The sequence below is a fragment of the Tenrec ecaudatus genome, chromosome 11 (genome assembly GCF_050624435.1).
Source record: "Tenrec ecaudatus isolate mTenEca1 chromosome 11, mTenEca1.hap1, whole genome shotgun sequence".
NCBI lineage: Eukaryota > Metazoa > Chordata > Mammalia > Afrosoricida > Tenrecidae > Tenrec > Tenrec ecaudatus.
Genome location: NC_134540.1, coordinates 86838932 through 86854097, shown reverse-complemented (window position 1 = coordinate 86854097; position 15166 = coordinate 86838932). Strand labels below are relative to the sequence as shown.

Here is a 15166-nt window from a genome sequence, read left to right as displayed (position 1 = left end):
TGAAACATACAACTTTCCTCTAGTTCTTTAATGCTCTCTCCCCTGTCCCCCACTATCATGATCTCAATTCTACCTTAAAAATCCATCTAGACCAGTGCATGTACACTGGTACAGATAAGAACTGAAACACATGGAATCTAAGACAGATAAACCACTCGGGACCAATAATGAGAGTAGCAATACCAGGAGGGGGAGGGGAAGGTGTGGGGAGAGAGGGGGAACTAATTACAAGGATCTATCTACATATAACCCCCTCCCAGGGGGAAAGACAACAGAAAAGTGGGTGAAGGGAAATATCAGAAAATGTAAGACATGACAAAATAATAATAATTTATAAATTATGAAAGGAGGGAGGGGGGAAAGAAATGAGGAGCTGATACCAAGGGCTTAAATAGAAAGAAAATGTTTTTTAATTAATGGTTTTATTAGGGGCTCATACAACTCTTATCACAATACATACATACATCAATTGTACAAAGCACATTCGTACATTAATTGCCATCATCATTCTCAAAACATTTGCTCTCCACTTAAGCCACTGGCATCAGGTCCTCATTTTTCCCCTCCCTCCCCGCACCCCACTGCTTCATGAACCCTTGATAATTTATAAATTATTATTTTGTCCTATCTTGCCCTGTCCGACATCTCTCTTCACCCATTTTTCTGTTGTCCTTCTCCCAGGGAGGAGGTGACATGTAGATCCCTGTAATCAGTTCCACCTTTCCAACCCACTCTCTCTCTACATACCCAGTATCGCAACTCACACCACTGGTCCTGAAGGGATCATCTGCCCTAGATTCCCTGAGTTTCTGGTTCCTATCTGTACCAGTGTACATCCTCTGGTCTAGCCAGACTTGCAAGGTAAAACTTGGATCATGATAGTGGGGGGTGGGGGAGGGCCAAGCATTTAGGAACTAGAGGAAAGTTGTATGTTTCAGCGTTGCTACATGGCACCCTGTCTAGCTCATCTCCTCACCGAGACCCCCTCCGCAAGGGGAACTCCAGTAGCCAACAAATGGGCTTTGGGTCTCCACTCTGAGCTGTTCACCTCATTGACTATGGTAAGATTTTTTTTGTTCTGATGATGCCTGTTACCTGATCCCTTCAACACTTCGTGATCACACAGGCTGGTGTGCTTCTTCCATGTGGGCTGTGTTGCTTCTGAGCTACATGGCCGCTTGTTTACCTTCAAGCCTTTAAGACCCCTGATGCTATATCTTTTTATAGCCGGGCACCATCAGCTTTCTTCACCACATTTGCTTATTCACCCGCTTTGTTTTCAGCGGTTTTGTCGGAAAAGTGAACATCATAGAATGCCAGTTTAGTAGAAGAAAGTATTCTTGTATTGAGGAGTACTTGAGTGGAGGCCCCAATGTCCTTCTGCTACCTTAATACTAAACCTATAAATATATGCACATAGATCTATTTCCCCATCCTCATATATAAATATATTTGCATATATACATGTCTTTATCTAAACCTCTATAAATGCCCTTTGCCTCCCAGCTCTTTCCTCTATTTCCCTTGACTTTCCTCTTGTCCCATTATCATGCTCAGTCCCCACCAGGGTTTCAGCAATTCCTCTTTGTTACATTACCCTTGAACATGCCCTACCAGGCCTCCCACACCCTCCTCACCACCAATTAGGATCACTTGTTCCCTTGTCCATGAGTTTGTTAACACCACTTCCTTTCCCCCCACCTCCCACTCTCCCATGTCCCCCCGGAACTGTTGGTCCTATTGTTTTCTTCTCCAGATAGTTCATCCAGCCTATCTTATTTAGACAGACCTATGGAGATAATAATATGCACAAAAACAAGACAGAGCAAAACCAAGCAGCAATACACAATAAAACAACAACAAACCAATGACAAAAAAAAAAAACAAGAAAGAAAAGCTTGTAGTTAGTTCAAGGATCATTTGTTGGCCTTCGGGAGTGTTTTCCAGTCCAGTCTGTTGGTGCATCACGCCCTGGCCCCAAAGTCCACCTTCAGAATTCCCTGGGGACCTTGCTACTCCATTCCCTTGCTGTTCTGTTGCACCCCTTAGTGTTTTGCCTCAGTGTGGCGGGATTAGATCGGGTGCAATTCCCCCCACTGTGTCTCTGGTGTTGTGCCCTGTAGGGTTATGGGTCAGTGAGGGGCGTCATGTCTCATAGTGGGCCTGACCATGTAGTCCTCTCTATGGACTGGCTTCTCTAATTGGGATCATCGTCCTCAAGGCCTGGTGGGCCAGGATGTGCTCCACTCTCTCCTCCTCCCCCTTTATCAGCACCCATGTGTTCTGATCAGATATGTCCCTCTCCTGAAGTTGCAGATTCAATGCTGTCTTTTGAAATCTATTCTTCTGGTGGGAGGGGCAGGTGTCCACTTAGTAGTTGGGATTGGGGCTGTCTCCCCTACCCCCAACCTCTCCACTGGTTCCCTACTCCACCCCGGCCTGTTGCATTCACATCTTGCAGCACTGGGTTGGAGTCTGGTCCCTGAAATAAAATGTTTTGAGAATGATGATGGCAACAAATGCACAAATGTGTTTGATACAATGGATGGATATACAGATTGTGATAAGAGTTGTAGGAGCCCCCAATAACATGATACTTTTTAAAAAAGAACAGGAAAATAAAAACAAAACCTTCAGCCCTGAAGACTTGCTGTTCCCTTGGAGGAGTAGAGGATGGCATTTAAGACAGTGGGGTAATGATGTTTGCGTCCACTGCCAGATTGCTTTCTCTTCTTTAAATAATTTATCTAAAATATGCACTAAATATATATAAAGAATTTTGCATTCTTGAGTTAGCTGGATATTTTTCTTTTAGGTGAAGAAGAGCAACACTTTCTTATTTTGAAGGCCATCTGGAGGGGAAAATACAGTGGAGGAAATGTCTCTTTTGTAACATTTTTATGTTTTCATTTTACAGGAGATATTTTGGAAATGGTATATGGGTAAGTGATTTTCTTTCATTTCTCTTTTCTGTATTATTTCTGATTCTTTTCCCTTGAAAGTCAGCTTAAGACCTCTTAACACTCTGCTGCTGCTGTTGTTAAGCACCACTGCGTTGGTTCCACTCGCTGTGTCCAGCGGAACGAAATACTGCCCAGTCCTGGGCCAGCCTCACAATCGTTCTTACGTTTCAGCTCACTGTTGCAGCCACTTTGTCACTCCATCTGTGGAGGGTCTTCCTCTCTTTCACTGCCCCTCTACTTTACCAAGTGCCATAGTCTTCTCCAGGAACCGGTCACTCCTGGTAACATATCCAAAGTATGTCAGACGAAGTCTCGTCATGCTAGCTTCTAAGGAGCATTCTGGCTGTACCTCTTCCATGAAAGATTTGTTCTTCTTTAGGCCAGTCATAGTACTTTCAATATTCTTTGCCAGCATCTTAATTCAAATGCATGGATTCCTCTCTTGGTCCTTCTTAATAGCCTCAGGCCGGTGGATTTCAAACTGTGGCGGCATCAGGAATTACAACCAATAACCCCAAGGGCCCTGGAATGAATCCTTCATGAGAAAATGAATCGGAAATCTTCCTTTTTTTTTTTTTTTTTTAGGAGTTGTGTTAGACAGGGTTCTCTAGAGAGATAAAACCAGATTGCTGATGATTATTTATTTATTTGTTTGTTTGTTTATATATATATATATATATATATATATATATATATATATAAAGATAGATAATAACACAAGAAATGAACAGTTAAATTATAAACAGATAGATAGATATATAATACAAGAAATGAACAGTTAAATTATAAAGCAGTACAAATGGCTCAGTGCGACTTACTCCCATGAGAGAGTTGTGAGCTAGGCTATCCCAGCACAGGCAGCAAACAGAAAAGCAGGTCACCAACTGTCAGCCAGGTCACCAACTGTCAGTCCCCAGCTCCAGAGATGTAAATTCTAATCGTGTGGTCTTAAAGGGACCTCAACTTACAGTGACACAGTCCACAGGCTAGACGTCCCACCGATAGTGTACCCTGTAAATTGAGGCACATAACAAGCAAGGCAGCCACACACTGGTCCGATGATTAAATAGCAAGAAACAAGAAAGGCAAGGCTCACCAAGCCATTTATCTCTCTGCCCTTCAATTAATCCCACATGTGTTTATCAGCCAGGCTGGCACAATAAACTATCTCAGGAGTGCCTCAAGTATATCCTGACAAGTCACCTAAAGGAATTGTTTTCAAAAGCTCTCCCAGAATCTTAAAAATTCCATAGAACTTCTGGGGTTACTTTGGATAAGGGAGGAGTAAGGAAGGTCCTCCTTCAAGGACAACAATTGCTTTTATGTTCATTGCCTCTTGGGGTGTGTGGTAAGGTTTATTCTTAAGAAATGGTTTGAGATATTTTTAATTTGAAAAGCAATAGCCCACCTTTAGATTACATTGCTTTGAGGAATTCTTGGGCATTCCTGAGGAATGAGCTTTTGGGGAATGGCTGAGTGCAGTGAGGAGTCCCAGGTGACACAAATGGATAACCATCCAACTACCAGAAGAATGTGAAAGCTGGACATTGAATAAGGAAGACTAAAGAAAACTCAATGTATTTGAATTGTGCTGGAGAAGAATATTCAACACATTGCTGCCATGACTGCTAAAAGGATAAACTGATTTGTCTTGGAAGAAGTACTGCCAGAGTACTCCTTGAGGCAAGGATGGCAAGACTTCATCTGACATACTTTGCACATGTTGTCAGGAGAGACCAGTCCCTGGAGAAGGGCATCATGCTTGGTAAAGTGGAGGGGCAGCAGAGAAGGGGAAGATTCTCAGTGAAATGAATTGACATGGTAGATTAAACGATGGGCTCAGGCATAGGAACAGTTATGAGGATGACTCAGACCGTGCAGTGTTTTGCTATGTTGTGCATGGAGTTGGTATGCATTAGAAGAACAATGTAGAGGGCAACAAATGTATAAGGGGGCTTCACTCAATTGATGTATGTATGGATTGTGATAAGAGTTGTATGAGCCCCAATAAAATGATTTATTAAATTAAAATAAAATTTTAAAGAATAAGAGCAACATAACAACAACACTAGGTGTAAGGTTGGTAATTCAAACCCACCCAGCAACTCCTAAAAGACAGGACTGATGACCTGATCATCTTGAAGACCTTGTGGAGAAGTTCTGCTCGGCATACCTGGTACACCATGAGCCAGAATTGATGAGACAGAAACTGATAACAAGAGTGTAGTGTTAGAGAAGACATGAGTGTTAGGAGGGGGAAGTGGACCAAAGCAAATCTCTGCCTCAAAATTAGTGGCAAAATTACTTGAGCTTAAGTAGTTATCAAGCAAGCATGGGGTTTGTCAATAAGAAAAAGAAGGTGCATTAGTCCAGGTAGACTAGGGAAGCAAATTCAAAGAGCTTTATATAAAAGAGCAATTATATATTAAGAAAACATCCCAGCTCAGTCCAGATCAAGTCCATAGTCCGATATTAGCCCCTATGTCCGATGCTAGTTCATAAGTTCCTCATTAGACTCATGTAGCACATGCAATGATGCCGAATGCAGGGAGATCACAGGCCAGTAGGAAGGTAGAAGGTCTTGTGGATCCAGTGGCAGCGGAAGCATCTCAGCACTGGCACAGATCTCCACGGGTCTCTTCCAGCTCTCTGAGTGTCTCAACAGCAGCAGGAAAGGGAAGGCAGAGAGACTGCATCTGGCCTCCAGTGAGCTATTTATCTCTATTGCAACTCCAAGTGAGGTCATCAAGCTAGACTTCACCCCTTTGCGCAAGTTGACAGGAGGTTATATAACTGCCACCGGAAGTCGGGTTAAGAAAGGGAGAAAATATTAAGTAGAGGGTCTTGTGGAGAACAAAATCCGCTAATGAAGGATACTTGAGGGTCCATGGATCCAGGCATCATCATCCAGCCAGTCCAGGACAGCACTTCAGTAACCAGAAACTGTGCCCCTTTCTTGTGTGCCAGGCACATCTCAGCATCCTGGAGCCCTGGAAGCAAAGGGTGCGTGGTCTGCAGGGTCATGGAATGAGCTATGAGTCTATTGGCAGAGGTGGAAATCATTGTCCCCATCACTCAAATTCATCACCAGCCATAGATTTTCATCTCCCACCTGTTGCTCTTCCCACAGGTGGCACCCAGTGTGCCTCCCAACCCTGCCTGAACAATGGATCATGCCAAGACAACATCCGCAGTTATACCTGCTACTGCTCCAGCGGCTACGAGGGGAGGAACTGTGCCTATGGTGAGACCCTGTGCTAGGCATGCTGCCCCAAACCCTGCAGGCCAGCTTGGCTTTGGTCACAGGTTTCCTCGTTCACATGAACCACATGCTCTCTCTTTTTCAATCAAGACTTTCTACCACTTTCTATAGAGAGAGCACTAGTCTCTGGTTCTCGGTGTAACCCATAGGCAAGTCTCAGTGTACCCCAAAGAACCACATGCTACAATAAGCTTACTCTCAGTGTCATGAAATGAATTCCAACTCTTAGAGACCCTATAGGACAGGGTAGATGGGACACAGTAGATTTGGGTTTCCAAGACTGTAAACTCTTTACTGGAGTAGACAGCTTCATCTGTCTCCCGCCCAGCGGCTGGTGGTTTCAAACTGCTGAAGTTGCGTTTAGCAGGCCCAGTGCATAACCCACTATGCCATCACGACTCCTTACACCAAGCTACTGCACTGGTAGAGGGAAATCACATGTGATATTGCCATTCTTGATGACCCTTTCCCCCGCCTTAAGTACTGACTCCCCATATTTTTCACGGTTTAGGGTTCTTTTTCCCTTCCTCCCAAACCACCTAATCCATTACTATTTGATTCATGTGAATTCCCAGAGTACATTTTATCCTAAACTGGACATAGAGCACCTGAAGGGCAAACATATAGGGTTTAGAATGTCAATTGTGAATTTTAATTCTCTGGCTGGTCTCACTCGTTAATACGACTGATGGTGTGTGCTTTCTAATCGGGTCTATGTTTATTGGCTCAGAAGGATATGTCCAGGTACTGTGCAGTTTATTTAACAGGATTCAAAATATGTGCCGATCACTTCCACACTATAGCTTATGAATGTATGAACTTTGGTTGGTTTTATGAAACTTTCCCTCAACGCTGTGTGCCAAATATTTGCTACCTAAGAAAAATGAAGTGGAAATGTATCCTTTTGTGCCTGACATTATTTATATTTCCAGTTTTCATTAGAAAATAGATTCTAATCTAATGGTTGATCCAGCTATAGAAAAGAATATACCCAGGAGGCCTGGTAGGGTGTGATCAAGGGTAATGTAACCAAGAGAAATTACTGAAACTCAAATGAAGACTGAGCATGATAGTGGAGCAAGAAGAAAATCAAAGGAAATAGAGAAAAGAGTTAGGAGGCAAAGGGCATTTATAGAGGTCTAAATAAAGACATGTACATATATAAATATATTTATATATGAGGATGGGAAAATAGATCTATGTGCACATATTTATAGGTTTAGTATTAAGGTAGCAGAAGGACATTAGCATTCTATGATGCTCACCTTCCTGACACAAACACTGAAGACAAAGCAGGTGAATAAGAAAATGTGGTGAAGAAAGCTGATGGTGCCCAGTTATCAAAAGATACAGCATCTGGGGTCTTAAAGGCTGGAAGGTAAACAAGTGACCATCCAGCTACGGAGCAACAAAACCCATATGGAAGAAGCACACCAGCCTGTGTGATCACGAGGTGCCAAAGAGATCAGGCATCATCAGAACAAAAAATCATATCTTTGTGAATAAGGGGGGGAGTGTGGAGTGGAGACCCAAAGCCCATTTGTAGGCCACTGGACATACCCTTACAGAAGGGTCTCAGGGAGGAGATGAGCCAGTCAGGATGCGATGTAGCAACAATGAAAAATACAACTTGCCTCTAATTCCTATATGCTTCCTACCACCCCACTATCATGATCCCAATTCTATCTTACAAATATGGCTAGACCAGAAGATGTACACTGGTACAGATAGGAACTGGAAACACAGGGAATCCAGGTCGGATGATTTCTTCAGGACCAGTGGTGTGAGTGGCGATACTGGGAGGATGGAGCGAAGGTGGGTTGGAAAGGGGAACCGATTATAAGGATCTACATATAACCTCCTCCCTGGGGGACGAACAACAGAAAAGTGGGTGAAGGGAGATGTCGGACAGGGTAAGCTATGATAAAATAATAATTTATAAATTATCATGAGCTCATGGGGGAGTGGGGAGGGAGGGGTAAATGAGGAGCTGTTGCCAGGGGCTTGGGTGGAGAGCAAATGTTTTGAGAATGGTGAGGGCAATGAATGTACAAATGTGCTTTGCACAATTGATGTATGTATGGATTGTGATAAGAGTTGTATGAGCCCCCAATAAAAGGATAAAAAAGAAAAGAATACACCCAACTTTTTTGTTAATAAATTTTATCAGTAAATTACCTTTTCAATGATAGAAGTTTACAGAGTAATCCTCACTATTCAGCACACAGTCAGTGGTCCATTACTGAATGCTTTTTAAGTGTACATTTTATGCTAGATAAGATTCTTGAACTTATTTGCAGAGAATCCGCAAGTTTGTAATTCCTTAATTTAGGCTTACTCCTTCAAAACAAGTTCACGGCCATTGAGTTGGTGGTGACTCACAGAGTAGAACTCTATAGGACCGGGTAGAACTGCAGAACTCCAGAAACTGTACCTCTTTATGGGAGTAGAAAACCTCGTCATTCTCCCCCAGAGAAGTTGGTGGTTTCAAACTGCAGAGCTTGGGGATCACAGCCCAGCATGTAACCTCTATACCACCAGACCTCCTACTACTTTAAACAGTCAAAATTTAGATTGACTATTTAAATGGGGATCTCTCAAAAAGAGATGAAGTTTGCACTTCTCAAAAAGTGGCTAACTCATGTAATCTTTGCTCTGTCCTGACAAGTGTTCATGAGAGTGTGTATCATTAGGATATACTAGTCTAATATTTCAGTTGTATGTTTTCACTCATGGCGGGCTTTTATCTGCCACTACAGGAGCTCTTCCCCTTACCTTTAAATCTATTCTATTCTTCTGTTTTCCAGGAAAGCAGGTGCCAAAACTTGATAGAACTGTGTCAAAAAAGAGTGCATAGTTTATAGGTTCTGACTTGGGAAAGTGTGCAGGTTCTTTAGAGAGATATGTCTGACAAATGAATCAGGAGTTGTTCCCCTCACCCTTCCACACCTGTCTACTAGAAATTTCCGAAGACATCAAGGGTCATTTTTTAAGTCAACTAAAACAATATATATTTTAAGATCTCAACGCTATTTGACAGGTAGTGTGGATCAGTAAAGAGCCTTGGTGGAGTAACAGGTTTATGTTGGGTTACTAAATCCAAGGTCAGCAGTTCGAAAAGAATAGCTGGTCTTAGTGAGAAAGATGGAACGTTCTCTTCCTGGACAGAGAGTTGCAGCCTCAGAAATCAACAGGGGCAGTTCTTCGGTGTTCTATAGAGTCATTATAAGTCAGAATTGACTTATGGCAGTTGAGTTTGGGTTTTGTTGATCAATCGATCAGAGAAAAAAATGCCTGAATTTCACAGCCCAGTGTCTACTAAAGGCACGCTAGTGACACAATGGTTAGGTGTTTTGCTGTTAGTTTCAAGGTTAGTGTTTCAACCCATCCAGCAGCTCACAGGAGAAAGTCACAGAGAGCTGCCAAAAAGGATTATAGCCAAGAAAACCATTTGGGGCCATGCTCCTGTCGCCTGAAATTCCCGTGAGACAGAACCTACTCTACAGCAACTAAGAACAGTGCCCCCTGGAAACCCAGTTCTTTACTGACGAATGAGATTCTTCATTTTTTATTCATGTTGATGGCTACAATCAGAGCCTACACCCTCTTTATAAGTGGCTATCTTTTGGTATGACTTCGCAAAGAGTCCTAACAACTATTTTGTTCTTGCTGTATTCCCTGTTTTAGAAAACTAGCCACCTTCTCTTTATAGTCTGTAAACAAATAAAGTATTGCAAGTTCATTGTCACTGTAAGTAGAAGAGTCAGTATGTTCTAGGAGGTTGAACTTACTGGGGGGAAATAAGAGAATTTTGAAAGCAGGTCTTACAGGATATTTTCAGGAATTAAGCTAGGCTTTCTGAGTGCCCTCAAGGACCATCTAGTGTGGGGGTATACATGTGACAAGATGGGCGGATCCTAGATTCAAGATGGCGGCCAAACTTTGGATGTCACTGAGCAGGTTTGACCTGTTCTCTGGATCTCCATAGAAACCATTATTAGTAGGGTATAAACCCCACCTACAGGGACCAGACTAATGGTCCCAAGCCTTTAGGGAGAAGTAGTCCATTGTCCTTAACAGCAGGGAGTGGGCCTTACTTGTGGTGGGCCCAGACAGTAGTCTGGCAACTGACTGCCTTCAGGGAGGTAACTTGACAATCATTTACCATTATCTGCAAGCAGTGTCCTAAGTCTAATATATTTGGGGGAGACAACTTGGGCGAAATCTTTCTGTTTCCCACACGTGACAACTTCAATCCTTTATCCATTTATCATAATGTTGTCTATTGGCTCAGTTGTGAGGAGTTGGACTTTCTTAATATTGAGTTGTAATCCATACTGTAGGCTGCAATCTTTTATTTTCATCAGAAAGCACTTCAAGTTCTCCTCACTTTAATCAAGTAAAGTTGTGTCATCTGCATATCAAGGTTATTAATAATACTTCCTCCCAACCTGTACATAGGTTCTATGGGAACACCATGTAGTATTCTGGAATTCTTGTTCTTCTCAAGGTTACCATAGTTTGTTATGATCTATGGAGTCGGATAAGTTTGCATAGTCAGCAAAACACAAGAAAACATCTTTCTAGTATTTTCTGCTTTCAGCCAAGATCCATCTGACATCAGTCATAAAATTCCTCATTCCACATCCTCCTCTAAATCCAGCTTGAATTTCTGGCAGCTTCTGCCAATGTATTGCAGCAACTGTTATTGAATGATCTGCAACGAGATTTCACTGGCATGTGGCACTAATGATATTGTCGGTAATTTCAGCATTCTGTTGGGTCATCTTTCTTTGGAAGAGGCACGAACACCGATCTCTTCCAGTTGATCAGCCAGGTAGCTGTCTCCCAAAGTTCTTGCCATATGTGAGTGAGTGTTTCCAGTGCTTCATCAGCTTATAGCATGTCTGTCAATTGATATTTCAGTAATTCCTGGAGCCTGTTTTTAGCTAATGCCTCCAAGCACAACTTGGACTTCTTCCTTCAATACAAGTGATTCTTGATCATATGCTACCTCTGGAAATGGCTGAATGTCCACCAATTCTTTTGGGTTTTCTCTGTGCGTTACTTCCACTTTCTTCTGATGCTTCCTTTTTCACTCTATAGTTTGTTCACAGAATCTTTCTATATTGCAACTTAAGGCTCAATTTTTCTTCATTTCTTTCCTTTTGAAATATACGATGCATTTTGGCTTTCCAACTTCACATTCTTGTACATGTCACTATAATATTGATCTTCTCGAGCTCCCCTTTGAAAATTTGTTTAACTCTTACTTCATTATTTCTTTCATCTACCTTAGCTACTCTTATCAAGAGCAAGTTTCTGTTTCTCTTTTGACATCTACTTTAATCTTTTCTTTCTTTCCTGTCTTTTTAATGATCATTTGCTCTCTTCATATATTATGTTCTTACTGTCATCCCGTAGTTTGTCAAGTCTTCTTCTGGCATTAGTGTTCAATGAGTCAAATTTATTCTTGAAGTATTCTTAAAATTCTCGTAGAATATACTCAAAGGCCTACTTTGGCACTCATAGACTTACTTTTTTTTCCACTTCAATCTTAACTTACATATGAGCAATTAATGATCTGTTCCCCAGTCAGCCCCTATGGCAGTTACATAATCTCCTGTTGTGAAGGGGTGGAGTATAGCATATCAATCAGGTCACAGCTTGATGATCTCATTTGGAGGCGTGAACGACATAAATAGTTCACTGGAGGCCAGACAGACGCTCTCTCTGCTTCACCTCCCTGCGAGACATTCCTAATGACAAGCCAGATGAAGCTACACTGATTGAGCCCGAGCCCTGGAGCTGGGGTAACCACATGGAGACCCACACCAGTGCTGAGATGCTTCCACTACCACTGGATCTACAAGACTTTCCATCCACTGGCCTGTGATCTTCCTGAACTTGGCATCATTGCATGGCTGCATGAGTCTAAAGAGGAACTTATGGATTAGAATTAACATATGGGGTAATATTGGACTTATGGACTTGATCTGGACTGAGCTGGGATGCTTCCTTAATGTGCAATTGCTCTTTTATATAAAGCTCTTTCTTATACACTTATGAGTGTCTATGAATTTGTTTCTCTAGTCAACCTTAACTAACATAGCCCCTGACATCATTTTGGCTGATGATATTGAGCTTCTCCAATGTCTCTTCACAGAGATATAGTCAATTTGATTTCTATATATTTCATCTGGAGAAGTCCACATGCATATTCATTTTTATGTTGTTAAAAAAAAGGTATTTGCAATGAAGAAGTCAACGGTCTTGCAAAATTCTATCATGAGAATCTTGGATTTTGTTTCTATCACCAAGGCCACATTTTCCAATTTCTGTTCCTTCTCTTACTTTCCAACTTTTGCATTCCAATCATCAATAATTATTGACACATCTTTATTTCATGTTTGATGAATTTCAGACAGAAGTTAGAATTTTTTCAATTTCTTTATCACTAGCTTTAGGGAAAATACCTCATCACGGGTAGCATTTTACTTCATGACAGCTGTTGAACTATCCTTTTCACATGAATGTGATGCCTTATATCTTGAATTTGCCATTCTCTGCACAGTAAGCCATCTGTTTGTCCAACTCAAAATGACCAATGTCAGTCCATTTCAGCTCACTAATGCATATTAGTCTCTATGCACTCCATTTCATGAAATGGAAGGACTAAGTACAAAATAGTATTGTAATTGTATTTCCTCTTCCCTATATTTTTCTTCATATTCTATTTTCTCTGGTTTACTTTGTTGGGAGAATGTAGCATATAATACATATAACATGCAAAATGTATGTCAATCAACCATTTATGTTCCAGTAAACAGTAGGATATTAGTAAAGTTCGGGTGGCATCAAAAGTTATATTGGGGAAATGAAAACTCCTGATTTGTGGACGGCTGTTGATACAGTGGAAACCCAAAATCCATTTTCAGTAGCTACACATAGATGAAGCCTCCTGCAATTTTCTTCTGACTATAATCAAGGGTTGGGCATAGCCTTGTTTTCAGACAGAGTATTACAGAGAAAACTATTAAATGTACCATCTGATTTGAACACTTTTTTTGACACTTCTAAAAGTTATAGTAGTTAAAAAAAAAAGTGAAGCAGAAATACATGTGGATGAAGCCTCTGATGAGGTCCCTCTGAACACAGACCAAGGACATGAACAGCCTTGCTAGCAAACCTAACCCACTGGAAAGTGGAGTATGACAGACAAAACTAGGTAAAAATCTGTCACCTTATCATTTGATCTCCCTTTTGATCCATTTTCCTTTGAACTGTGATTTTGATCCATTTTAAGGTTCCTCTAGGTTTTAATATTTTGTTTTCCTTTGAACTGTGATTTTTTGGTTTTATCTTGTTATTGTTGGTAGCCTTGTTGACTATTTTATTTTTCTGTTATTTGGTATATGAAAAGGATGGGAGAATCTATAGCAACAGTAATTGGATTAGAAGTTCCTTGAGGGTACAGTGAGGGAGGTTGGAGGTATCTGGGGATTCAAGGAGGGAAAATGTTCTAAAATTGATTAGGGTGGTATCTGTACAGCATTTATTGATATGACTGAACTACTGAATTGTATGATATTTGGATTGCATCCCAATAAAAGTGTTTATTTTACAAAGCATACTTGAATTCTCACCTGTGAGGGAGTCAACACCCCTAACGTTGTTTCAAGTATCAACTCGCTATTTTTAATAGGCTTATGAGATAACGTCTCAAAGCTACTTCCATGTCTATGGCCCTGTGATTTCTATGTCACAGAAAGAAAGTCATAATGAATTTTCAGCTTTGGCAGGGGGGATGGTGATAGAATCCCAGAAATACATATAAGACCAAGTTAAAATGGAAAGAACAAATAAAAAGGCTATAATGCTATTTTCTTTTCCACGCCCATCCTTGAAATATAAAATTTTGTGAAAAGTTTACATCAAGGGCTAACCAACTGAAAACTATGAGAACATGACTGAAAAACCTTAACTCCTATGTATGAAGGACATTGGCCTCTACTCAAGTAATCCCTCAATGCAAGAACATTTTGTTCTAATAACCTGGCATTCTGTGATGCTCACCTTCCTGCCACAATAGCTGAAGACAAAATGGATGCATAAGCAAGTGTGGTGAGGAAAGCTGATGGTGCCCAGCTATTAAAAGGTATAATGTCTGGGGTCTTAAAGGCTTGAAGATAAACAAGTGGACATCTAGCTGGGAAGCAACAAAGCCCACATGGAAGAAGCACACCAGCCTGTGTGATCCTGAGGTGTTGACAGGTTCAGGTATCAGGCATCAGAAGAAACAAAACAATCCTATCAACGAGAATGAGGTGGGGTGAATAAAGACCCAAAGCCCATCTGTAGAAATCCCCCCAAAGAAAGGGTCTCAGGGAAGGGATGAGATAGCCAGGGTGCAGTATAGCACTGATGAAACATACAGCATTCCTCTAGTTCTTTAACGCTTCCTCCTCACCACTATCATGATCCCAGTTGTACCTTACAATTCCAGCTAGGCCAGAGAATGTACACTAGTACAGATAAGCTCTGGACACATGGAATCCAGGACAGATAAACCCCTCAGGAACAATAACAGAAGTAGCAATACTATGAGGGTAGGGGGAAGGTGGGGAAAGAAAGGGGAACCCGATTGCAATGATCGATGTATAACCCTCCACCCAGGGTGACGAACAACAGAAAAGTGGGCGAAGGGAGACAGCAGATGGTGTCAGATATGAAAATAACAATAATTTATAATTTAACAAGGGTTCATGAGGCTGGGAGGCTGGGAGAGGGAGGTGAAAAATGAGAAACTGATACCAAGGGCTCAAGTAGAAAGAAAATGTTTTGAAAGGATGATGGCAACATATGTACAAATGTGCTTGACATATGAGTGTATGTATTGTTATAAGAGCTGTAAGAGCCCCAATGAAATGACTTTTTAAAA

General features: G+C 41.4%; 1 protein-coding gene across 1 annotated transcript in view; it reads left to right on the top strand.

The window, feature by feature from the left end:
- The window catches only part of PROZ (protein Z, vitamin K dependent plasma glycoprotein), a 35243-nt gene that overhangs the window by 16303 nt on the left and 3774 nt on the right, over positions 1-15166 (top strand). The window contains exons 3-4 of the mRNA XM_075562589.1: positions 2918-2942; positions 6094-6207. Of these exons, the coding sequence (XP_075418704.1) occupies positions 2918-2942; positions 6094-6207 (139 nt within the window). The remainder of the gene's footprint in view (positions 1-2917; positions 2943-6093; positions 6208-15166) is intronic.